Genomic DNA, 25,784 nt, shown 5'->3' with positions numbered 1-25,784 from the left:
CCTCCTTTTGGGACCTTGGCAAAAGTTTTGCCATCGCATTTGACATCTCAAAGACATTGGATCGAGTTTGGCATAAATCTTTAGTTTCCAAACTGCCCTCTTGTGGTTCCAATCCTTCTATCTGTGCCTTCATCTCTAGCTTCCTTTCTGGTCATTCTATAGTTGCTGTTGTAGATGGCCACCATTCTTCTAGAGCTATCAATAATGGTGTTCCTCAGGGCTCTGGTCTATCATCAACTCTCTTCTTTCTATTTATCAGTGACCTGAGCTGTATATATAACCCTATCCACTCATATGCTGATGACTCTACCTTTCACTTTTCCATTCGGTTCCCGCAGCGTCCATATCAGCAGTTACTCTTCAACAAGCAAGGGATGAGGCTATGGCACACCTAATGTCTGACTTGGATCATATCTCTGATTGGGGTAAAAGTAATCTTGTTGTTTTTAATGCATCAAAAACTCAGTTCTTACATCTATCAACCCGACAACATCTTCCACAGGAGTACCCTCTAATTTTTAATACAGTAATATCCTGGTTAATCTTGCATCATTTTGAAATATACTTGGGGTTTCATTCTCTTGGAATTTATCTTGGAAAGAACGTATTATTTCTCTTGTAAAATTTGCATCCCAGAGATTAGGTGTGCTGAGCCGAATCTGTGCCTTCTTTACCGCTGCACAGTTGTTGACTTTATCCATCCATCCATCCATCATCCAATCCTACATTGCCGCATGAGGAGCGTAGGAACCCGGGGCTAGGCAGTTGGTCCCGACATTTAAGATGAGAGTGACCAGCCTTACTCATCCCTGAGTGGCATTACATGAGCAATCAACCCCAACCACCCCTTGGATATAAACCTTCACCGGCTCAATCGGATTGGAGCGCAATAATTACCCACTAAACCACCAGGCGCCAAACTCTGGTTATGTGGTTACCACCCAGCGTAGTAAATGGTTTCCAGGTGCACAGGAAACTATTTGGCTTGTCAGTCAGTGTAGAGTCACCCACAGGCTGAAGGAAGTGGAAAGAATGAAGGAAAGAAAGACAGAAGAGGGAATGTAAAGTCACCCATAGGCAGAAGGACAAGGAAAGAACGAAGGAAAGAAAGACAGAAGAGAGTGGAAGGAAAGAACCATATACGTGTTTTTTTTTTCGCCCCTGTACAAGAGTTGTTTGGGGAGGCTGCCCACATACAACTCTTCTCAACAAGGTGGAGCCAAAGGCTTTTTGTCTCATTAAATCTCCTCCTCTTACTGGCTCCTTTCAACCTCTGTGTCTTAGCCGCAGTGTTGCATCTTTGTTTCTTTTCTGTTGCTACTTCAGTGGTCACTGCTCCTCAGAACTGCCTGCTTGCATCCCCTGCCACTACGACGGGCATTTAACACTTGTCTAACGACAAACTTTCATCCCTTTTCTGTCCAACTCTTAATGGAAGAGTTACCCATTACTCCCAATCCTTCATATATGCAACAGGGCAACTCTGGAACTGTCTTCCTCTGTCTGCATTTCCTACTGCCTGTGATCTCCAGCCTTTCAGACACAGTGTGTCCAGGATCTCAAAATGTAAGGATCTTGGATTTGGCACTCCGTTATTTTTTATTTATTTATTTTTATTTTATGGAGGGTACAGTTTGCAGGCTCCTGGCCTTTGGTTCCTACTTTCTTGCATTAAAAAAATTAAAAGAAGAAAAAAAAGTACTGTATATAATAAAAGATGAAAGAGACATTGCAAGATTTGAATCATATAGTAGTGGACGGTACAGTTATGGTAAAGCTGAATTTGACAAGCTATGAAAATATTTCACAGAAACCGAGTGGAGAAATTTCAACAGAGCAAGAGATACTCAGAGTTTTTACAAATATACAGGGATGGAGTTGAGAGATATGTACCAAAGATGAAGGTCAAGGAAAGAAACAAGAAGGAGTGGTTTAACAAGAGATGCAAAGAAGCAAGAATGAAGAGGGAAAAGGCTTGGAGGAGATGGAGAAGAAAGGGAGGAAACAATCTGTGGGAGAATTATAAACTGGAAAGGAATGAATATGTAAGGATTCGACGAGAAGAAAAAAGAAATTATGAGAAGAGTGTAGTAGACAAATGCAAGGATGAACAAAACACTTCAACAGGCATGTAAACGGAAAATTTAAAAACAAGGAAAGGATATACAGATTGAAAGTAGATGGAGTCATTTACAAGGATCCAGGTGCACAGGCTGAAGTAATGGACAAATGTTTTCATACCGTTTTTACAAGAAAAAATGAGTTTAGTGAAAATAACAATAGGCCTAAGGACTTAGAAGGACCTAATACAATAACAGATCATCAGTTTGGCTTTAGAAAAGGAAGGTCATGTTTTACAAACCTATAAAGCTTGTACTCAAGAGTGATAGATGGTATGCAAGAGAGGGACAGATGGATTGACTGTGTCTTTTTAGACCTAAAGAAAGCATTTGACAGGGTACCACACAGGAGATTGTTGTGGAAAATTGAACATGTAGGAGGTCTAAAAGGAGCTTCACTGAAGTGGATGAAAGATTTTTTGGAGGATAGGGAGATGAGAACAGTTGTAATGGACCAGCAGTCAGAGTGGTGTAAAGTAGTTAGTGGTGTACCTCAAGGGTCAGTTTTGGCACTAGTCATGTTCCTGGTTTACGTAAATGATATGGTGGAAGGAATAGACAGTTATATAAGTCTGTTTACAGATGATGCCAAGCTATTAAGAAAAATGAAAAAAGAGGAAGACTGTAAACAGCTGCAAATGAACCTTGATAAGATATCTGACTGGAGTCAAAGGTGGGAAATGCAGTTTAATGCGAAGAAATGTAAAGTAATGAAATTTGGAAAGAATACAATGATACAAACGGGAAAATACAGAATGGGGAACGAATGGATTAGTAAAACTAAAGAAGAGGAAGACTTAGTGGTACTGTTTTCAGACAACCTTTTGCCAGAAAATCACATAATCAAGATCAAGAGATACATGTAACATTTTTTTGAGGAACATAAGAGTTGCGTTTACTTATCTGGACGAAAAGATGATGAAAAAGTTGGTTGTATCAATGATTCACCCAAGGCTGGATATGCAGCAGTGGTATGGTCACCACATGAAAAAAAGGATATAAGAAGGATTGAAAGAATACAAAGAGCAGCAACAAAGATGGTACCTGTCTTGAGAGAATTACTGTACAAGGAAAGACTGTTGAGACTAAATCTTGCAACCCTAGAAAAAAGAAGGGAAGAACTGATTACTGTAATATGTACAGAGTTTCCAAGGGAGTGGAGAAGCTTGATAGGGAGGACCTGTTTTTGTGGGACGAAAGAGAAACGGGGGGTCACGGAAAAAAGTTGAAAAGGATCACGTGCAAGAGAGACATAAAAAAATACAGCTTCCCTTACAGAACTATTAAAGCATGGAATAACCTGGATAAAGAGGTGATAAATGCCAAGGATAATCATGATTTCAAAACCAAGCTGGACATAAGTAATTGTGGAGACGAGACAGTGTGAGCATGGCACCTTTCCCGTAAATCACAGCTAGGTAAACACACACACACACACACACACACACACACACACACACACAAGAAAGAAATGGAAGAAAATGTAGTGAAAATACTGAAGAAAAAAGAGAAAATAGTGAGAGAAACTGTAGAAAGGAACAGATGTGTGGTAGTATTTGGAAACAGGGAAGAGGAAGAAAAGGTTAGGTTCGCAAGACTCGAGAGAGACACGAACATGGTGAGAGGAATATTAGGCAAGATTGACCCCGAAGGAGACAAGTGGGTAAAAGAAATTGAGGAAGTAAGCAGGATTGGGCCTTATAAGAAAGGGGAAACAAGACCAATGAGAGTCAAGTTTACATCAGAAAGTGTAATAAATGAGATACTTAAAGTGACCTGGAAATTAAGCAAAGAGGCGGGGATGGAAAATATTATGATAAGAAAAGATCTGAATGAAGAAGAAAGAGAAGTTTTAAAATCATTAAAGGAAGAAGTAAAGGAAAAAAATGATAAGAGGACAGAGGAAGAACGTAATACTTTTTTTTGGAGAGTATTGGATATTGAAGTAAGGAAATGGTATTTAAGGAAATAGAAGTGAAGGAAACTAGGGGGGATGGTTGTGAAAGATCAGAAGTTGAGGAAGTGGTATGGACAGAGAGTAGGAGAGAAGAGGGTATTAATAATGTCAAAAATAATTTGAAGGTGATATATACTAATGTTGAAGGTTTCATATCGACAAGGATCGAAATTAATGATTTCTTGAGAGAACATGAACCTGATGTCATGTGCTTTGTAGAGACCAAATTAAGAGAAGATATTGATGTTCATTTGGGAGATGGTAAATACAAACTGTGGAGAAAAGACAGAAAAGAAAAAAAGGGAGGAGGAGTGATGATAGCAGTGAAGAACAACATAAATGTAGATACTGTGGAAATGGGAGAAGGCAGGGCTGAAGTGATATATATGAAATTAGAAACTGGAGAGAATGTTAAGAGAGATATGGCGGTAGCGTATGTTCCCCCAAAGATGAGAGCATGGAATGATGACGAATACCATGAGATGTTGTCAGATATGGCTAGCTATTTGCAAAAAATAATTGAGAAAAGCAATAATATAATTTTGGTGGGTGACTTTAATTGTAAAGAGGTGAACTGGGAGGAATGGTACTCGGGAGGCGGCGAGGATTCGTGGGGCACTATGTTATTAAATATAATAATGAATAATGTGATGACGCAGTGGGTCAAAGAAGAGACACGGTTTCGAGGTGAGGACACACCGGCAAGGTTGGATTTACTGTTCACCAAAGAACCCGATGTAATAGAATCATTGGAATATCTCTGTCCTTTGGGAAAAAGTGATCACATGGTCATTGAGTTCCAGATGTTAATAGGAAACGTCGAGCCAAGAGACGAGCTTCATAGACAGGGAAGATACAACTTTGGCAAAGCAAATTTTACAGGATTGAAAAACTTTTTTGAAAATGCGGATTGGAGAAAATTCAGAGAAACAAGAGAGATACAGAGGAAGTGGGATATCTCTCTAGACCTCTATAATTTGGGAGTGGAAAAATTTGTACCAAGAGTAAGAGGGAAAGAAAACAGGAAAAAGGAGTGGTTTAATAGAAGGTGTATGATAGCAAAAAAAGAGAGAGATAAGGCGTGGAACAATTGGAGAATGAGAGGTAACGACAGAACAAAGGAAGAATATAAAAGAACAAGAAATGAATACACAAGAATACGTAGAGAAGAAGAAAGGAATTTTGAAAAAGGTATAATTGACAAATGCAAGGATGAACCCAAACTGTTTTATAGATTTGTTAATGGCAAACTGAAACAAAAGGAAGGAATCACCAAGCTGAAAGTAGATGGAGAGGTCTTTAAGGATGCGGCAATGCAAGCAGAAATAATGAACAAACGTTTCCAGTCAGTTTTCACTAAAGAAAAGGAGCTTGTGGAAGGGGAGGGAGTGATTAGAAATGTTCCGGTGATGAAAGATATAAAAGTGGAGGTGCAGGAAGTGTATAAATTACTGGAAACTCAAGATGTAAGGAAAGCCCCAGGACCTGATGGAATTTCTAATTGGGTAGTGAAGGAATGCAGAGAACAACTGGCGGATAAAATTCACAGCTTAATTGTATGCTCACTGGAAGAGGGGAAAGTTCCAAAAGAATGGAAGAGGGCAAATGTGGTACCAATTTACAAGGGAGGAAACAGGGAAGAACCCCTGAATTATAGACCAGTGTCTCTAACCAGCATGGTCGCAAATTTGTGTGAGAGAATCCTGAAAGACAGATGGATAAAATATCTGGAAGAGATGAATATTTTGGCTGAATGTCAGTTTGGATTCAGAAGTGGAAGGTCATGTGTTTCAAACTTGTTGAGCTTTTACTCAAGAGCGATTGATGTGGTACAGGAGAGAGATGGTTGGGTGGATTGTGTGTACTTAGACTTAGAGAAGGCCTTTGACAAGGTACCTCATAAGAGACTAATGTGGAAACTAGAATATATAGGAGGACTAAAGGGGAAACTTCTGGAATGGATGAGAGACTTTTTGAGAGACAGACAAATGAGGACAGTAATAAAGGAAAAGATGTCTGGATGGAGGGAAGTAACAAGTGGAGTCCCTCAAGGCTCAGTGTTGGCGCCAGTAATGTTCCTGATTTACGTAAATGATATGGTAGATGGAGTGAACAGTTATGCGAGTCTGTTTGCTGATGATGTAAAGATCTTGAGGAAGATAGAGGTTGAGGAGGATTGTAAAATACTGCAGGAGGATTTGGATAGGATACACAATTGGAGCCGGACGTGGGAAATGAAATTTAATGTAAAGAAATGTAAAATACTGGAAATGGGTAAAAGTACCAGGAGACCATCACTGAATTATTTGTTGGGTAATGAATTAATCACAAAAAGGAGAGAAGAGAAAGATTTGGGAGTGCTGGTCCAAGATAGTTTGTCACCAGAAAAGCACATTAACAAGATAGTTGGAGAGACTTATAAGCTCTTGACTAACATAAGAGTAGCATTTCATTATATGGATGAGGAAATGATGAAAAAATTGATAGTGGCCATGATCCGCCCCAGGTTAGAATATGCAGTGGTAGTGTGGTGCCCACACAAAAAGAAAGATATAAACAAGATTGAAAGAATACAAAGAACAGCAACCAAGATGGTCCCCATTCTAACAGACCTGTCATACAGAGAGAGGCTGGAAAAACTGGATTTGCCTTCGTTAGAGGAAAGGAGAAAGAGGGAAGACATGATTGCGGTGTTCAGGACCATGGTGGGAGTAGATAAAATTGACAAAGAAGATCTGTTTGTATGGGATAAGAGAGCAACAAGAGGACATGGAATGAAATTGAAAAAGTCAAGCTGCTTGAAGGATATCAAGAAATATAGCTTTCCTTACAGAAGTATAGACTTGTGGAATAGCCTGGACAAAGAGATCGTCCAGTCAAAAAACTTAAACGAGTTTAAAGTTAAATTCAACTTATTGAGAAACAGCGACGGAAACCCACGAGCATAGTACATTCCGTGTATATCACAATTAGGTATATTCTTAAATATTTGAAACGACTTAGACAAAGAGGTGGTGCATGAGAAAAACGTTCATGTGTGTAAAGGTAGATTTGATAAATGTGGATATGGAGACAGGACAACACGAGCATTGCTCAATTCCTGTATACTACAAATAGGTAAATACAAATAGGTAAATACAAATAGGTAAATACACACACACACACACACACACACACACACACACACACACACACACACACACACACACAGGGTGGAGGAAGAGAAGGTTAGATCCGTGAGACTCGAGAAAGACACGAACATGGTGAGAGGAATATTAGGCAAGATTGATCCCGAAGGAGACAAGTGGGTAGAAGAAATTGAAGAAGTAAGGAGAATAGGGCCTTATAAGAAAGGGGAAATAAGACCAATGAGAGTCAAGTTGTCAGCAGAAAGTGTAGTAGATGATATTCTTAAAGTGACTTGGAAATTAAGCAAAGAGGCAGAGATGGAAAATATTATAATAAGAAAAGATTTGAATGAAGAAGAAAGAAAAGTTTTAAAATTTTTGAAGGAACAAGTAAAGGAAAAAAATGATAAGAGGACAGAGGAAGAATGTAATACTGTACTTTTTTTTGGAGAGTGATGGATATGAAAGTAAGGAAGTGGTATTTAAGGAAATAGAAGTGAAGGAAACTAAGGGAGATGGCTGTGAAAGATCAGAAGTTGAGGAAGTGGTACTGACAGAGAGAAGGAGAGAAGAGGGTATGAAAAACATCAAAAATAATTTGAAGGTGATATATACTAATGTTGATGGTTTAATATCGGCAAGGCTTGAAATTAACGATTTCTTGAGAGAACATGAACCTGATGTCATGTGCTTTGTAGAGACCAAATTACGAGAAGATATTGATGTTCATTTGGGAGATGGTAAATACAAACTGTGGAGAAAAGACAGAAAAGAAAAAACGGGAGGAGGAGTGATGATAGCAGTGAAGAACAACATAAATGTAGATACCGTGGAAATGGGAGAAGGCAGGGCTGAAGTGATACATATGAAATTAGAAACTGGAGAGAATGTTAAGAGAGATATGGCGGTAGTGTACGTTCCCCCTAAGACGAGAGCATGGAATGATGACAAATACCAGGAGATGTTGTCAGATATGGTTAGCTATTTAAAAATAATTGAGAAAAGCAATAATATAATTTTGGTGGGTGACTTTAACTAATAATATATAATAGGAAAAGTATATGGTAGCATACTTATTGACAGAGTTAGAGAAAGAACAGAGGAATTAGTTGGAGAACAGGGAGGCTTTAGGAAGGGAAGAGGTTGTGTAGATCAGATATTCATTCTTAGATCTTTAGTGGAAAAGTTTGTAGAGAAGGGAAAGAAGTTGTATGCGGCTTTCATGGATTTGAAGAAAGCATATAACAGGGTGTATAGACAAGGATTGTGGAAAGTATTAAGAATATATGGAGTAGATGGGAAGTTGTTGAATGCTGTGAAGAGTATGTATGATGGTGCTAAGGCTGCAGTGCGTGTGGATGGTGAACTAAGTGAATTTTTCTCTTTGAAGGTTGGGTTGAAATAGGGATGTGTCATGTCTCCATGGTTGTTCAATCTGTACATGGATGGGGTAATAAAAGAGGTACAAGGTAGGGTAGTGGATGTTGGAGTGGCCCTGGTGAGAGAGGATAGTGTTTGGAAACTCCCTGTACTGTTGTTTGCAGATGATACTGTGTTGTCGAGTGAAGACGAAGGGGAGCTGCAAGGCTTGGTGGATGAGTTTGGGAGAGTGTGTAAGAAACGGAATCTAACGGTGAATGTAGGGAAGAGTAAAGTGATGGTCTTTGAGAGAGGTGAAGTCAGTGAATGTACAGCGAGGTTGGATGGTGAGGAATTGGAAAATGTGAGTACATTTAAGTACTTGGGTAGTGTGATGAGTAAGGATGGAAGTTTGGAGGGTGAAGTGCTTGAAAGGGTACAGCAGGGAAGAAAGGTTGCTGGTTCTTTGAAAGCAGTGATATGAAACAGGGAAGTGAGCATGGAGGTGAAAAAGTTACTACATGACAGTATTGTGATACCAACTCTAACGTATGGAAGTGAAGCTTGGACGTTGTTGGAAGGACACAAGTCAAGAGTGAGAGCAGTGGAAATGAGTTATTTAAGAGGAGCCTGTGGAGTCACATGGAGAGACAGGCTGACGAATGAGGATATAAAGGAGCGTTGTGGTGTGGATGTGGATGTGATAGGAAGCGTTATGAGGAACACACTGAGGTGGTTTGGCCATGTGGAGAGGATGGAGGGTGAGAGACTGATGAAGAGAGTGTATGTGAGCGAGGTGGAGGGGGGAAGAGGGAGGGGGAGGCCGGGGATGAGATGGAGGGATGGGGTGGAGAGGTATATGAGAGAGGGGGGTGTGAGTTGGGAGCAGGGCAGTGAAATGGTGGGGGACAGGGCGACGTGGAGGCGATTTGGTTGTGGCCACCCCAAACGGGATTGAGGCGTCTGGCAACAGATGGATAGATAGACTTTAACTGTAAAGAGGTGGACCGGGAGGAATGGTAATCAGGAGGTGGCGAGGATTCGTGGGGCACTATGTTATTAAATATAATAATGAATAATGTGATGACGCAATGGGTCAAAGAAGAGACATGGTTTCGAGGTGAGGACACACCAGCCAGGTTAGATTTAGTGTTTACCAAAGAACCCGATGTAATAGAATCATTGAAATATCTCTGTCCTTTAGGAAAAAATGATCATGTGGTCATTGAGTTCCAGATGATAATAGGGAACGTTGAGCCAAAAGACGAGCTTCATAGACAGGGAAGATACAACTTTGGGAAAGGAAATTTTACAGGATTGAGAAACTTTTTTGAAAATGCGTATTGGAGAAAATTCAGAGAAACAAGAGAGATACAGAGGAAGTGAGATATCTTTCTAGACCTCTATAATTTGGGAGTGGAAAAATTTGTACCAAGAGTAAGAGGGAAAGAAAACAGGAGAAAAGAAGTGGTTTAATAGAAGGTGTATGATAGCAAAAAAAGAGAGAGATAAGGTGTGGAACAATTGGAGAAAGAGAGGTAACAACAGAACAAAGGAAGAATATAAGAGAATTAAAAATGAATACACAAGAATACGTAGAGAAAAAGAAAGGAATTTTGAAAAAGGTATAATAGACAAATGCAAGGATGAACCCAAACTGTTTTATAGATTTGTTAATGGCAGACTGAAACAAAAGGATGGAATCACCAAACTGAAAGTAAAAGGAGAAGTTTATAAAGATGCAGCAGTGCAAGCTGAAATAATGAACAAATGTTTCCAATTGGTTTTCACTAATGAAAAAGAGTTTGTGGAAGGGGAGGGAGTGATTAGAAATATACTGGTGATAAAGGATATAAAAGTGGAGGTACAGGAAGTGTATAAATTACTGGAAACTCAAGATGTAAGGAAAGCCCCAGGACCTGATGGAATTTCTAATTGGGTACTGAAGGAATGCAAAGAACAACTGGTAGATAAAATACACAGTTTAATCATGTGTTCTCTGGAAGAGGGGAAAGTGCCCACAAGAATGGAAGAGGGCAAATGTGGTACCAATCGATAAGGGAGGAAACAGGGAAGAACCCCTGAATTATAGACCAGTGTCTTTAACCAGCATGGTCGCAAAATTGTGCGAGAGAATCCTGAAAAACAGATGGATAAAATATCTAGAAGAGATGCATATTTTGGCTGAATGTCAGTTTGGACTCAGAAGTGGAAGGTCATGTGTTTCTAACTTGTTGAGTTTTTACTAAAGAGCGATTGATGTGGTACAGGAGAGAGATGGTTAGGTGGATTGTGTGTACTTAGACTTAGAGAAGGCCTTTGACAAGGTACCCCATAAGAGACTAATGTGGAAACTAGAATATATAGGAGGACTGAAGGGGAAACTTCTGGAATGGATGAGAGACTTTTTGAGAGACAGACAAATGAGGAGTAGTAATAAAGGATAGGATGTCTGGATGGAGGGAAGTAACAAGTGGAGTCCCTCAAGGCTCGGTGTTGGCGCCAGTAATGTTCCTGATTTACGTAAATGATATGGTAGATGGAGTGAACAGTTATGCAAGTCTGTTTGCTGATGATGTAAAGATCTTGAGGAAGGTAGAGGTCGAGGATGATTGTAAAATGCTGCTGGAGGATCTGGATAGGATACATGATTGGAGCCGGACGTGGGAAATGAAATTTAATGTAAAGAAATGTAAAATACTGGAAATGGGTAAAAGTACCAGGATGCCATCACTGAATTATTTGTTGGGTAATGAATTAATCACAAAAATGAAAGAAGAGAAAGATTTGGGAGTGCTGGTCCAAGATAGTGTGTCACCAGAAAAGCACATTAACAAGATAGTTGGAGAGACTTATAAACTCTTGACTAACATAAGAGTAGCATTTCATTATATGGATGAGGAGATGATGAAAAAACTGATAGTGGCCATGATCCACCCCAGGTTAGAATATGCAGCGGTAGTGTGGTGCCCACACAAAAAAAAAGATATAAACAAGATTGAGAGAATACAAAGAACAGCAACCAAGATGGTCCCCAGTCTGACAGACCTGTCAAACAGAGAGAGGCTAGAAAAGCTGGATTTGCCTTCCTTAGAGGAAAGGAGAAAGAGGGAAGACATGATTGCAGTGTTGAGGACTATGGTGGGAGTAGATAAAATTGACAAAGAAGATCTGTTTTTATGGGATAAGAGAGCAACAAGAGGACACGGAATGAAATTAAAAAAGTCAAGCTGCTTGAAGGATATCAAGAAATATAGCTTTCCTTACAGATGTATAGACTTATGGAATAGCCTGGACAAAGAGATCATCCAGTCTAAAAACTTAAACGAGTTAAAGCTAAATTTGACTTACTGAGAAACAGCGACAGAAACCCACGAGCATAGCACATTTCGTGTATATCACTATTATGCATATTAGGGAAATACATAAGTATTTGGAACGACTTAGACGAAAAGGTGGTGCATGAGAAAAACATTCATGTGTGTAAAGGTAGACTTGGTAAATGTGGATATAGAGACAGGACAACATGAGCATTGCTCAATTCCTCTATACTACAAATAGGTAAATACACACACACGGAAGACAAGGAGGGATGGGGGAGGGTTTGGGGACGGTGAGGGAGACAACCTGGGGTTGGGGAGGGCAGGGGGATGGGGAGGGAGACACATCTGACAGTGCTGAGTGTGGCGGGGGATGGGGAGGGAGACACACCTGACAGTGCTGAGTGTGGCGGGGGATGGGGGAGGGAAGAAGAGAGGGGATGGAGGGAGGACCGAGAGAGTCTCATGCACCACCACATCTGTGTTTGGACGAGCTCGTTTCAAACCTAGGGAGCAAGGAAGTGTTTGGACTAGCGAAGTGATGGGTGTTCGGATTGTGGGAACGTTCCCCAATTTCTTTTGTTCGGTGTAGCGGGCAGTCAGTTAGAGATGTGTCAGATATTGGGGTATGGCTGTACTTAGACATCCACTTGATGGAGAAAGAAGGTCAAAAAAAGCAGTTCATACTGAGCACTTACTGTACAGTATTGTGTTCAAGATTACTGTATTTCACTTCCAGACCCTGATGCCAGCTTTATCATTGTTGGGTGAAAAATGTCAAGAGAAGACCACACAACCACCACTGCCACAACCACAAAAGCCTCAGTCATCACATCCACCACCTTTGAAAATCCTGGGTGTGCGGCAGAAGCTGGTACATGACAAATGGGTGATTGGCGTCAATGTTGTAAATGAAGGCGAGAGGTAAGATTAAAATAAGGCTTATTAAGTACAGTAGACTCTGTGTTTATATGGCTAGTGTAGGGGGATAAAAGTAACTGTGCAAACAAAAGCATGTAAAGTATGCTATAAGACCTATATTCATTTGGAAGAAGAGGGCTCCACATCCTTGAATTTTTCCAAAGTCTCTACTTTTGACCCTTTTGAAAAGTTGACCCATATCAGACGTGTACAAAAACACCCTGATCATTATTAGACAAAAAGAGTGCATGAACAAGAACATAATGGTATTAGGTGGCTTTTTTTCTATAATAAATCATGTGGAGGCTGCATATGATGGAGTGATGGTGGTTTTGGGAGGGGGAGATATTTGAGGTTGAGCAGCTAAACCAGGGAGTTTTCGTGTTGCTTATCTGACTTAGCAGCCTTGGTTTATCCTCTCCACCTGGTTTAAGGAAATTTTGGTCTTTGGGCAGCATATTGTCACTGCATTTACACTGTATTTCCAAAATGATGGCTGGGTTACATGGGATTCTGACACAAACTGAGGTCAAGGACACAGAACAATGGCCAGGCAGCAAGGGGTAAAGGATGCTGGGTGCACATGCACCACAGCTGTGACATTGGCAGCATGTGACTGTCAAGTCCCTCCACAGGTATTTTGAATGTCAGTGAGCACAGATGGAAGGTCAGCCAGGATTGGGTAATTACGGCGCTCCAGTTGGATTGAGCCTGTGTTAGTTTACATCCAAGGGGTGGTTTGGGTTTATTGCTCATGTAATGCCACTCAGGGATGAGTGAGGCTGGTCACTCTCATCTTAAATGTCAGGACCAACTTGCCTAGCCCAGGCTCCTATGCTCCTCATGGGGAAACGTAGGATTGGATGATGGTTGAAACGAAAAAAAAATAAGATTGTTAACTGTAGAAACAGGGATGGAGTAGAAGTTTATATTGCTGTGGAAAAATGTGTATTTGGCAAACAGAGAGTGTGTAAATGGAGGATCTACAGTTTTTCAGTAAAGCGGGGTTCCACATTTTGCAGCATCCAGATTGGCAAAACACATTTTTGCCGCCGCCATCATATTTTCCCTTAACTGAGCATTTGTGACAAAAAAACATTTTCGTGCCTCTGGCACCACAAGTTTCGGATTCTCACCACTGCGATGCAAATGCCAACACTCACTTTCAGCCTGCTGCCCATACTTGTTCAGTGTGTCAGCAAGTTGACTGTTACACTCTTGCAATGTTGATTAGTTCATTCATTCATTCATCATTACTCCAGTGTTGCTCCATGAGAAATGCAGGAGCCTGGGGCTAGGGAAGTTTGTCCTGACATTTAAGATGAGAGGGACAAGTCTCACTCATCCCTGAGTGGCATTACATGAGCAGTAAACCCTAACTATCCCTTGGATACAAACCTGCACTGGCTCAATCCGATTGGAGCACCTCAATTACCCATTAAACTACCAGGCGCCATAATTTGGTTATATGGTTACCACCCAGCATAGGAAATGGTTTTCTGGTGTACAGGAAACCATTTGGCTTGTTGCACAGTGTACAGTCACCCATAGACAGAAGGAAGAGGAAGAATGAAAGAAAGAAATTAGCGGTAATATGTCATCTTGTGCTTGAAGTGGAGCTGGAAGTGGACTGGATGATAGTGGAAATGATGTAAGAAGGTGTGAACCTGGACTAGCAGGCAGTAAAGGGAAGGCCAGGTGACTATCACTGCAAGTGGGTGAAAAAAAACAAAGTATGATAACATGTTAAACAATAAAATTGTGGCAGAAATGAAGAAAGTTGCTTGTAACTCTGAAATATGCAAAATATATAATGTGTCAGAGAAGACTGTGCTTAGTTCGAGAAAGCATGTGAGTGAACTTGAAGTCAATCTAGCCCTTGTGAAGAAGTATTTTGAACCAGGCGCCGGAGCTAGACGTGGGAAAGCAGTGACCAAGTTCAGCTCAGTTCTGTTAGTGGTTGAACATTATTTGTTACAGTGGTTGAATAGGAAGGCCCAGGAAGGTGTTTGTGTGTCAGGGCCTGAAACTCAAGATCAGGCCTGCTCATTTTTTATGATGCAGTTGCAAAGAAACATAACTTTGTGTCACCCCCAGAGTTCACTGCATCACGGGGTTGGCTACATAGAGTCAAAGGCAGGGCCAAAGTCAAGCATGTATTCTACCACAGGGAGGCATGTGGAAGCTGCGGCCTCCTTCCAAGCTGCAGCCGAAAAATTGTTGAGGATGGCTAGTACTCCTTGGCCCAGGTCTATAATTGTGATGAGACTGGGGTACATTGGAAGAGATCCCCTGCACAACATATATTGCCACGTTCGAAAGGCAGGCCAGGGGCGCCAAGATGGCAAAGGACGGATTTACAGCCCTCCTGACCTCCAATGCTATGGGAACCCACAGAATGCAACCTCTTATCCTGTACCACTCGAAGTGCCCACGAGCCTACAAGCACGCCAGCATGGAGAGCCTGAGGGGATACATTTGGAAATCCAACTCCAAGGCCTACATGACCTCCACCATGTCCATGGAGTGGTTTGACAACCAATCTATCCATGATGCAAAAACATTCTGTGAAGAGTACAGCCTGGCCTTCCATGTCCTGTTGTTCATGGACAGTGCTCCAGGCCATGCCCGTTTCCTTGTTAGGTGGCACCCGGCAGTACAGGTGGTGTTTCTACCTCCAAACACCGCTTCAAAGATCCAGCCTTTGGATCAGGAGGCGATTGTCAACACCAAACAAATTTTTTATCAGGGCATCCACAACTGGCTTAGAGCGGCCACAGCCACACAACAGGAGCTGCTAGAAATCCAGGACTCTGAGTGGCCTAGGCCTAGGACCTCCACACCGCCTGTTTCAGACAGCAAGACTGATATTGACGAACCTGTGCCTGCTTCCTCCACAACCTCTGACACCACAATCTCTGCCAAGGTTTTCTGGAAAAAATTTAACATCTGTCAGGCATTTGAGGCTTTTGTAAGGGCATGGGAGTTGCCCTCTGTGCCCACTTTTACCCATCCATGGAAGCTGCTGTTGCCAAATTTTGTCACCAGTCAGCCCGGCTGGGAAGAGCAACAACTGCTCTCAGAAGAAACAGTGGAGATGATACGGCAGATCCCAGTTCCTGGGTTTGCTGATGCAACACAGCAAGAAATCAAGTACCTGTTCAGCCCTGCTCCTCCACAGGAGTCCAATAAGGAAATACTAGATAAGGATATGAAGACGTAACAACAGACTGCCCAGGAGCCACAAGAGGAGGTGGAAAGAGCCCCAACTACTTCATTTTTGTCCCACATTATTATTGCCTGCAAGCCAATTGCTTAGGAGATTGAACCTGTCACTTTCACCCAAAAAGAGAAAGTGATGGAGAATAGTAAATCAATTGTCTCCCTCATTGGTGAAGTGTTCAGCGAACAAATCTAGGAAGTCCATAAGGCGCTGATAACTCGATACCTAAAATTGAGGCACCAGGTGGCTAGGGAAGTGGAGGTCCCACTGTTAGCTGAGGGGTCTTCTGAACATGGCACCTGCCCAGATCCTGAAGCCGTGGCCAACCTTGTGCACGATGAGGGATTCTTGGGCTTTGTGGAGAGGCAAGAGAGGTAAGCTTCAAGGGAGATGTATTACTGAGTGAATGTGCTGCATCAAAGGGCTCAACAAGAGAGGAGTGGAGACGGTGTTGGAGGCAGTGATGGTGATGGAGACGGTGTTGGAGGCAGTGATAGTGATGGAGATGGTGTTGGAGGCAGTGGTGGTAATGGAGATGGTATTTGAGGCAATGGTGATGATTGAGCTGGTGTTGGAGGCAGTGGTGGTGATGGAGATGCTGGTGGAGGCAGTGGTGGGGCCCACTAGCCCTGTCCAAAGCCTTGGATATTCCCTTAGCATCGAGTCCATGAAGCCATTCGCCTTGGTGTTTTTAGTGAGTGTTATGTTTGAATGGAGGGAGTGTGAGTGTTATACGTGTAAGTAATATTGCCAAAACTTACTGTATTTAAGTTTATTGTACTTATTTTATGATGTTTTTAAGTTTCATTGTTATTTACTTTATGATTTAATGTGTTAATAGCAACATTTCAGGTACCGCAACTTTAGGACATATTTAAAGTAGGAAGTACACTAGGGGGTGAATTTTCTTTCAGTCCCAGTCCCTGTTAGCTTGTTTCCCATAAGGGCAATGCCCCAACTTTGGCAAAATCAACTTTCGCGGCACTTTTCACAGTCCCTATTAGGTGTGAAGCCTGGTGCCCTACTGTACAATAATAGGTAAGTCAGGGATGTGTTCTAATATATCACAGCTTTTCCTTTGCAGTTGGTACTGTAGTGCATCCCTGACTTGTAATGAAGAGTATGTTTTTACATTTTTGAAGTCCTTGACCACACAGATTTTTTTTTTTTTTTTGCTGATGGCCATGACCAGTGTATGCTGGGTGCCATTCAGCTTGATCACCAGTGGTGTGCCACTAAGATGGTTGATTCAAGTTTTTTATACTTGCTGATGGCCATGACCAGTGATGCTGGGTGCCATGCAGCTTGATCACCAGTGGTGTGCCACTAAGACGGTTGATTCAAGTGTTTTTAGTGGCTCTAGCATGCCTTTACTGTTGCCAGCTAAGGCCTTTGGTTTGGATTTGGAATTTTCCGTCTTTTAGACCAACTGCCATCCAAGGCCAGTTATTCCAGCCTACCCTAGAAAATAAATCTTAGTTGTATAGAAGAAATGTGTGTGTGTTGTAATCTCAGCTCAGACTTTGACTACAGTACTCTGTAAATGTGGTTGACTTTCTTGCCTGGGAGTGGTGTGCAAGGCCAGCTGTCAGTCTTTTGACTCCACATGACTTCCATGGTAGTTCTGTACTTCCATCAGAGACATGTTTACCTCAGGGTACATAGGGCACGTGCCTTAAGTGGCCATACACACACAGACGAGCCCGTCCGGTGGCCTGAAGAGGCCGGCCTCAACGAACAATGCTTTGCCCACACACGATTCAGTCGGCCCCACGAGTCTAGCTCAGTTGCAAGTGAAAGGCCGTGGCGTGAGGGTGGCCATGGATGCTCCACTGCCCACAGATGACCTGGAGCTGTGTGCTATTGGGGCTGTTGGCGCTTCCTGTATTGTAAATAATAGAAAGAGGAGGAAAAAACAGACCAAATGGGCAAAAGATTGGTTGATGAGGAGTAAGTTGTCCCATCTGACTGTTGAAAGAACTCCAGTGAAAGAAAAATGACTGGTTTAATTACTTGAGGATGGACGATGATCCCTACCTGCAGCTGTTGTCACTGGTTTCCTCAATAATAAGGAAGAAGGATACCTGTATGAGGAGTGCTATTTCGCCCCATGAAAGACTGACAGCCACACTGAGGTTTATTGCCACAGGTTGCTCGTATGAGGATTTAAAATTCTCCCTCGCAACTGACACAAGACTGACGCCTGACGGCCTACGGTACCCCACACACACTCAGTTTGCCTGAATCTGACCGGAGCCTGACTACGAAAATCTGTCTGTGACAGATCCCACGACGACCGTTGAGACCGCCTGCGCAGGTGCCTGTTCCCTGCCCACACACGCCCAGGTTTGCCTGAATGGGCCGGCCTCTTCAGGCCACCGGACAGGCTCGCCTGTGTATGTATGGCCCGCTTTAGGCCCTGTGGTCCATGGGGCCCCACATATAACAGAAAAGATAAATGCATACCGCATATTAATATTTAGGTAAATTCATATTAATTACAACAATACTACAGAGTTCTAACTCTACTGTACAAATAATGCTGATGCTCTCAGTCTGCCCTGCTTAAGATAAATTTATCTGTTCAGTTGACCATATATAAAGAGAGAGAGAATTAGAAGTTTACAACAGAATGGTTCACATTAAACTCTGTCCCGCTTGTGGGCGGCCTGTGAAGTGAGAGGCTGGATCTCTCTCTCTCTCTCTCTCCAGTGTGTGTGTGTGTGTGTGTGTGTGTGTGTGTGTGTGTGTGTGTGTGTGTGTGTTAGAAGTGAAGGGGCCCCGCAGCTTACCAAGTGCCCTGGGCCCCGCTTAGGTTAAACATGCCCCTGACATCAGTGAGACCATGTTAACCACCCACTTGCTACCTATGTGAATTTTACATTGATGTGCATTTTTCAGCAATTTACTGTGAAGTACAGGTAAATGCAAAAAATAATGTTAAAAAAGGCAACTTGCAGCAGAGACATACTGTACCTTTTGAGTATAATTAGTTTGGAGGTTGAATGATGAATGAATGTTTGTGTGGACCATTTCACTGGGTATGCTGTTTGATAGTTTTGCAGCCTTTGTACTTTCCCATACCTTGTTTCTGTATCTTACCTCACCCCATATGTAGGTGAGAGTTTGGGCTGGGAAGGTGATGATCCTGTCATTATTAAGGCTGAGAGGTTGATGTTGGTGCCAGTTATGATTACTGTGTATTATGTAGATCATACACTGAAGTAGATCATCATCATCATACAGAATTATGATTTGGATGATGATAATGATCATGATCCTGAAATATCATCACATCATTATAATCATCGTCACCTTAATCATAATTCAGTATGATGATCATGATGATAATGAAGCTATGATGTTTCAGGATCATCATCATCATCACCCAAATCATAATTCAGTACAATGATGATGATGATGATGATATGATGATGTTTCAGGATCCTACCTCAGTTTACCTCTGGTGGGAATAATGATCAGTATAATGATGATGATTTTGATGTTGATAATGATGACAGTAAAGATTTGATAATGATGATGATAAGGGTGATGATATATTTTGGATATGTTTTTATGTGTAATTATGAGTTATATTTTGGATGGGTTTGGAGATTTTGTAACATCTTTTCCATAGCAATTTATTTTGCATAGTACACCTTAACATTGCCTTGTATGCTAATTATATAATTTTAATGTCGATATTGTTTTACATTGTGTAATGAGGTCTATAAAAGCCTGCGTTGCTTAGAGCTAAAGTGGGGATCTTCTCTTTGGCTCAGTGGTAACGTGCGCGTGTTTGAAGCGTGAGGGCCTGAAATTGAATCTTGGCAAGACCGTTGTGATTAATTTGTCAAGTTTCATTTCTGCTATTACATTAGTTGGCAGCGGTGTGGGATGTGAGATGAGGCTTGGAGGGCAATGATGTTGATTAGCTGACAGTGTTCTACTCCTTACATCCCAGGGATGAGCTGTTTGGTGTGGTCTGCAGCGTCTCTAATGATGGCCTCTGATGCTACGCTGCCGTGTGTTTGAAATGTAATCATCAAGGGGAGAAAAGTGATGTAATGGGGTTTATAAAAGCCCATGTCTTAGAGGCAAATTAGGGATCCTCTCTTTGGCTCAGTGGTAACGTGCTAATGTTAAAAGTGGGAGGGCTTGAGATTGAATCTCAGCCAGACCAGTGTGATTAATTTGTGAAGTTTCATTTCGGTTATTACAATCGGTACTATAAAAGAGGATGCTAAGATGTAATGTGACTAATAAATTGCTGAGGAAGAAGTGTTGCAAAGTTTTGAAAGCCCCTTATATGATCCTCTCTGTTGTGTTCTAAATGACATTGTAGATTTTGTAACACTTCTTCCATAGTTACATGCAGCATTTTGTATATTCCGCGTTCATATATTTTTGTATGTTAATGCAAAGTTGCAGATTGTGATGATATACAACAATTATGAATAACATGCATTAGACTGATCAAAAGGTGATGACTAAGGACCGAACAAAGGATATGGTACGGATTGTGTTACAGAATGTGTTGTGGAATGTAGGAGGTGCAAATGATGAGATGAAAGAGAGAGAGATTGTCCAGGTGCTTGAGAGTGCAATAGTGGGCATATGTAGTTTAACTGAGACTAAATGGAAGGGCGAGAGTGTGAGAGACTGTGCGTATGGATGGGGTATATGTGCGGGAGTAGGTAAAAAGTGAGAGGGCAAAAGAGGGAGTATGTATTGCTGTGTGCAAGGGATGGAAGGAGAATATAAGAGAGTATGGATCAGTTGGTTCAAGGATTGTGTGGGAAAGATTGAAACTAGGATTACAATTGTGGGCAATTGTGTGTGTGTAAATGCCAACACAAGATCGTGCAAGCAGAGTGAAAGAAGAGTTCTGGGCAAATGTGGAGGCATGCATGGAAAAGTTTGAAAGAATGAGAGAGTGTTTTTGATTGGAGATATGAATGGAAAAGCAGGGAATGTGAAGGTGGTTGGAGTAGTTGGAGACTGGGGTGTGCCTGCAGAAGTGGATGAAACTGGCAGTGCTGTAGTGGACATCTTTGCGAGGAGGGGGTTGGTGAAAGCCAGTACTCACTTCAGACACAAAATGATACACAGGTATATGTGGCGAGTGATGAGAAGGATGGGTGGTGAACCGAATGAATGGAAGGCAATGATTGATTCATGTGTGTGTGGATGACAGAATGAGAAGGTATGTAATGGATGCAAGAGCATACAGAAGATGAGGGAGTAAACTTTCTGATCACCACATGGTGGTTGTGAAAGTTAAGGTTCAAATGCAGTGGAGTAATAGAAGGAGGAAAGAACAGGAGGAAGTAGTACATACGAGGAGGTAGAAAGGTTGCAAGAGGATGGAAAAAAGGCAGAATATAAGGGAGAAGTGGAGGAGCAATTGGGTAAATATGATTTGGAGCAGATGGCTGAGGTGGAAGGTGTGTGTAAGATATTCACAGACGAAATCTGTGCAACATGTGAGATGGTGTGTGGGGCGAAGAGAAGACGAAAAGAGGTGCATGGAACAGCATTGTGGAATGAAGAGGTGAGACAGACTGGTACAAAAGAAGAAAGCATATAGTGAGTGGATGGGCAGCAGGAGCATGGAGGAAGTTGAGAGACAGAAGAGAGAGTTATATGTTGAGAGGAAGAGAGGGGTGAAAAGTTTAGTAAGAACAAGAAGAGAGTGGATAAGGGATTTGGAAGGAATCTGAGTGTAAAGTGGAGGGAGTGTAAGAAAATGCTCTGGAAAGGGTTAAAGAGAGTTTCACAGGGTGATAAAGAAGTTAGTTGGGGAGTGAAAGATAAAAATGTCAGATAGCTAGTGGAGAAGGGAGAAAAAGTGAGCAGATAGAGACAACACTTTATGGAACTGTTGAACAGTCAGAATGAAAGTAATGCAAGTATAAGTGGCTAGGGAATCGTGGGGGAAGGAGGGAGGTGAGAGGGGATGAAGAGATCAGTACGATGAAAGTAGTGGAAGCAATGAAGAAAGTCCAAATGGGGAAAGCCCCTGGAATTGATGGAGTGTGTGGTGAAATGCTCAAGCATGGGGGAGAGATAGTAGTAGAATGGAAATGGAAGATATGCAGATTGGCCTGGGAGGAAGGTAGAGTCTGGAGGATCAGAAGTCAGGTATACTGTAATTATTTCCCTATACAAAGGAAAAGGAGAAAAAGAAGTGTGTGCTAATCATAGTGGCATTTGTCTTCTGAGTGTAATAAGAAAAGTATATGGTAGGATACTTATTGACAGAGTTGGGGAAATAACAGAGGAATTAATTGGAGAAGAACAGGGAGGTTTTAGGAAGGGAAGAGATTGTGTAGATTAGGTATTCATTCTTAGGTCTTTAATGAAAAAGTTTCTAGAGATGGGAAAAAGTTATATGCTGCCTCATGGATTTGGAGAAAGCATATGACAGGGTGCATAGAAAAGGAATGTGGAAAATATAAAGAATATAAGGATATATGGAGTAAATGGGAAGTTGCTGAATGCCATGAAGAGCATGTATGAGTGGGCTAAGGCTGCAGTGTGCCGAGTGAATTTTTCTGTCTGTTGGATTGAAACAGGGATGTGTCGTGTCTCCATGGTTGTTCAGTCTGTAGTGGTAGTAGTTGTTCCCTAGGCAGTCTGGCCGAACAGCCCCGAGTCTCTTAGGAAGGCCATGGCCGAGACCGGGCTTTCCCACAGAGCTCTCATTGAGTGTATGTTTTGTTGCTGGCATAGGTGATTGTGTGCAATGTAGTCTTCCATAATGTGCTTAATAGTATGGGGTGCTGTGTTGCATCCTGGACAGGCATCAGCGACGGAGTCATCCAGCCTCTTCTGGTAGCTTAAGAGGGCTGGATGGTGCCCACATCTCAGCCTGGCCAGGTGGACACTGTCCTCATGAAGATAGGATTCAGAAGGGTGGATGTCAGGAGGCCGTGCATGCAGCTGTGTGTTGTCTTTAAGTGACTGAATGGAGTGGCGAGTGATCTGAGTGTGGATGTGCTTCTGGAAGCTGTACTGAGGTGGGCGAGGGGGTAGAGATGACAGTATTTGTGTATGGTATCGTGTGCTGGGTGTTGTTTTGATGTTCCTTGGTGTGGGTGGATGTGCTGCCATGTACTGTAGAGGATGTTGTGGGTTTGTGGAGGCTGCAGCAAGAAACTGGGTGCCTCTCATGTCTAGGTGATCCTTGACTTTGAGGACTTTGGTTTCTTGATGTAGGTGGTCTGTGGGTGTTGTAGCTGTGCAGCCTGTGATTATTTTTAGGTCCTTGTTCTGTATGGTCTGTAGTGTTGTAGTGTGTTTTGGTCAGGTTAGAAGCCCAGGCAGGGCTTGCATAATTCAACACTGAACATATGTATTGTTTGTATACTGTGGTGGTGGTTTCTTTGTTGTGTCCGAATGTTGTATGGGCAAGTGACTTCAAAGCATTGAGTCTTGGTGTTATTTTATTTTTAATGTTTGTGATGTTTTGTTTAAATGACATTGATGTATTGTATGTTACACCAAGGATTTTGTGTGTGTGTGTGTGTGTGTGTGTGTGTGGTAGGGGAGTGTTGTTTATGGTGAGGTGTGGGATGTGACTGTGTTCTGCTGTCCAGTTTGTGAGAAGAGTCACCATAGATTTGGCTGGGGCTATTTTGAGCCTATTTGTGATGAACCATTCGTGTAGTGTGTTGAGGTAAGGTTGAATGATGTGTGCAGCTGTGTTTGCGTTTTGGTGCGTACATGTAAGTGTTATATCATCTGCATAGGAAGCTATGTGTATCTGTGGTGTGTGGGGTGTGGGTACGTCGTGCATGTATAGGTTTAAGAGTGTAGGGGACAAAACAGATCCTTGGGGGACGCCGTTTGTGAAGTTTCTGATGTTAGAAGACTGACCGGCAAATGTTACGTGTGCACATCTGACTGCTAAATAGCTTGCCAGCCATCTTTTTGTGTTATTGTGCATGTTTGTGTTGAGTATTTTGTTTGTGAGGTTGTGGCGGGGGATGGTATCAAAAGCTTTGCTAATGTCTAGTATGATTAGGAGTGTTCTGTGTGGTGGCCTAGCTGAATTCATGCTATCGAAAACTCTCTGTGTAAGGTCTGTAAGAAGGGTGTTTGTGGAGTGTAGTGGCCTAAAGCCATGTTGTGACTGGTCTAGGGGAATGTGAGGTGTGACTAGTTGTAGTACCAGTCGTTCAGTGACTTTAGAGGGGGTGCAGAGGAGTGTGATGGGGCGATGTGAGGAGGGTAATGTGGGGTCTTTGTTGGGTTTAGGGATAGTGATGATATTGCCATGCTTCCAGATGTTGGGTATTATGTTGTGTGAGTAGCTGTAGTTTGATATGTTGGTGAGTGCTTGTATGCCTTGTGGTCCTAGGTGTTTAAGGTGAATGTTTCTTATGTTGTCTGGTCCACAGGCAGATGAGTGCTTGAGGTTGTTAATGATGTGCTTCGTCTGGTTGTAAGTGAAAGGCGCATAGTCTGGGTCTGTGGGGAACTGTCTCTTACATCGGATGATACATTGATCTTCAGGGTGAGGGTTTAGATGGCTAACTTGTGAAAAGTGATTGATGAGAATATTTGCTTGTTGTTTGTTTGAGGGTATGGTGTCTGTTGTTGTGATGGCAGCGTGTGATTGTGTGGTGTTGCTGTTGGAAAATGTGATGCTGTTTAGTGTTTTGTAGAGTTTGATGATGTTTGTTTTGTGGTCAAGTGTTTGGAGGTAATTTTTCCAGTTTAGTGTTTGCTGTTCCGATATTTTATTGTTTATTTGAGTGTTGAGTTCATGTATTTGTTTTATGGTGTCTTGTGTATGGGGTGTTGGGGAGTGTCGCAGTGTTTCCCGTTGTCTGATGAGGCCTTGAATTTCTGATGTGAAGTTGGAGTTTTCTCTCTTTCTGTTGCCTCTAGGGATGTGTCTTTTGTCTGCAATTTGTATAATTGTATTGAGAGTGTGCACAGTGGTGTTGATGTTTGTGATGGGTGTACTGTTTAGTGTTTTGAGATGTTGTTCTGTTTCAGTTACAAACGCCTCCCAGTTGGCTCTCTTATAATTAGTGTATGTGTGTTTGTGGGCAGCTGGGGTGATTCTGGTTTTGGTAGTGATGATGATTGGGAGGTGATCAGAACCCAGGGTTTTGACCACTCTCCATGATGTAGTGGGGGTGAGGTTTGGGGAGCAGATGGTGATGTCTGGAGATGATGGGAGGAAGAGGGCTCGGTGTGGGATATGGGTATGTTGGTCTAGACTGTTTAGTATGAAAAGGTGATCTGTCTGGGATTGTAGTACCAGCCCTCTGTCTGTGTCAGGGTTGTTGACATGCAAGGCAGACAACTTGGCATTGAAATCACCACCCAGGATGATGTTGGATATGTTAGTGATGTGGTGTATCTGTGGAGAGTAATTGTGTGGTACTGTGGGGGACGATTTGGAGGGAATGTATGTGTTAGCGATTGTTATGTGTGATTTGTTGCCAGTGCGTATTTTGATTGACTGTATTTCTGTTGTGGTGTCATGTGGGGGGAGAAGTGACTTTGTGTGTGCACTGGTATCTGCAAATTTGATGGATTTGTGTACCAGGGTGATGAGTCCACCTCCGCCGCCGTCGGCCCAGTCTTGTCAAATGGTGGTGAAGTTATGAAATGTCGGTGTTTTCTGTGCTCTGTGTAGTTTTGTTTCTTGTAAGATGGCAATGTGTATGTTCTGTTGTTTGATGAATTGTGTGAGTTCATGTTTTTTGGTGTTTATGCCATCTATGTTTAACTGAA

At 42.1% G+C, this 25,784-nt stretch overlaps 1 protein-coding gene across 1 annotated transcript in view; it reads left to right on the top strand.

Moving 5' to 3' along the window:
* LOC145394156 (uncharacterized) overlaps positions 1-25,784 on the top strand; it is a 156,957-nt gene that overhangs the window by 65,402 nt on the left and 65,771 nt on the right. The window contains exon 7 of the mRNA XM_080268135.1: positions 12,624-12,808. Coding sequence (XP_080124261.1) covers positions 12,624-12,808 — 185 coding nt within the window. The remainder of the gene's footprint in view (positions 1-12,623; positions 12,809-25,784) is intronic.

Source organism: Coenobita brevimanus, chromosome 26 (assembly GCF_032717465.1).
Source record: "Coenobita brevimanus isolate Jiangsu-jjx chromosome 26, ASM3271746v2, whole genome shotgun sequence".
Classification (NCBI taxonomy): Eukaryota; Metazoa; Arthropoda; class Malacostraca; order Decapoda; family Coenobitidae; genus Coenobita; species Coenobita brevimanus.
This window is presented reverse-complemented; position numbering and strand designations above follow the sequence as displayed.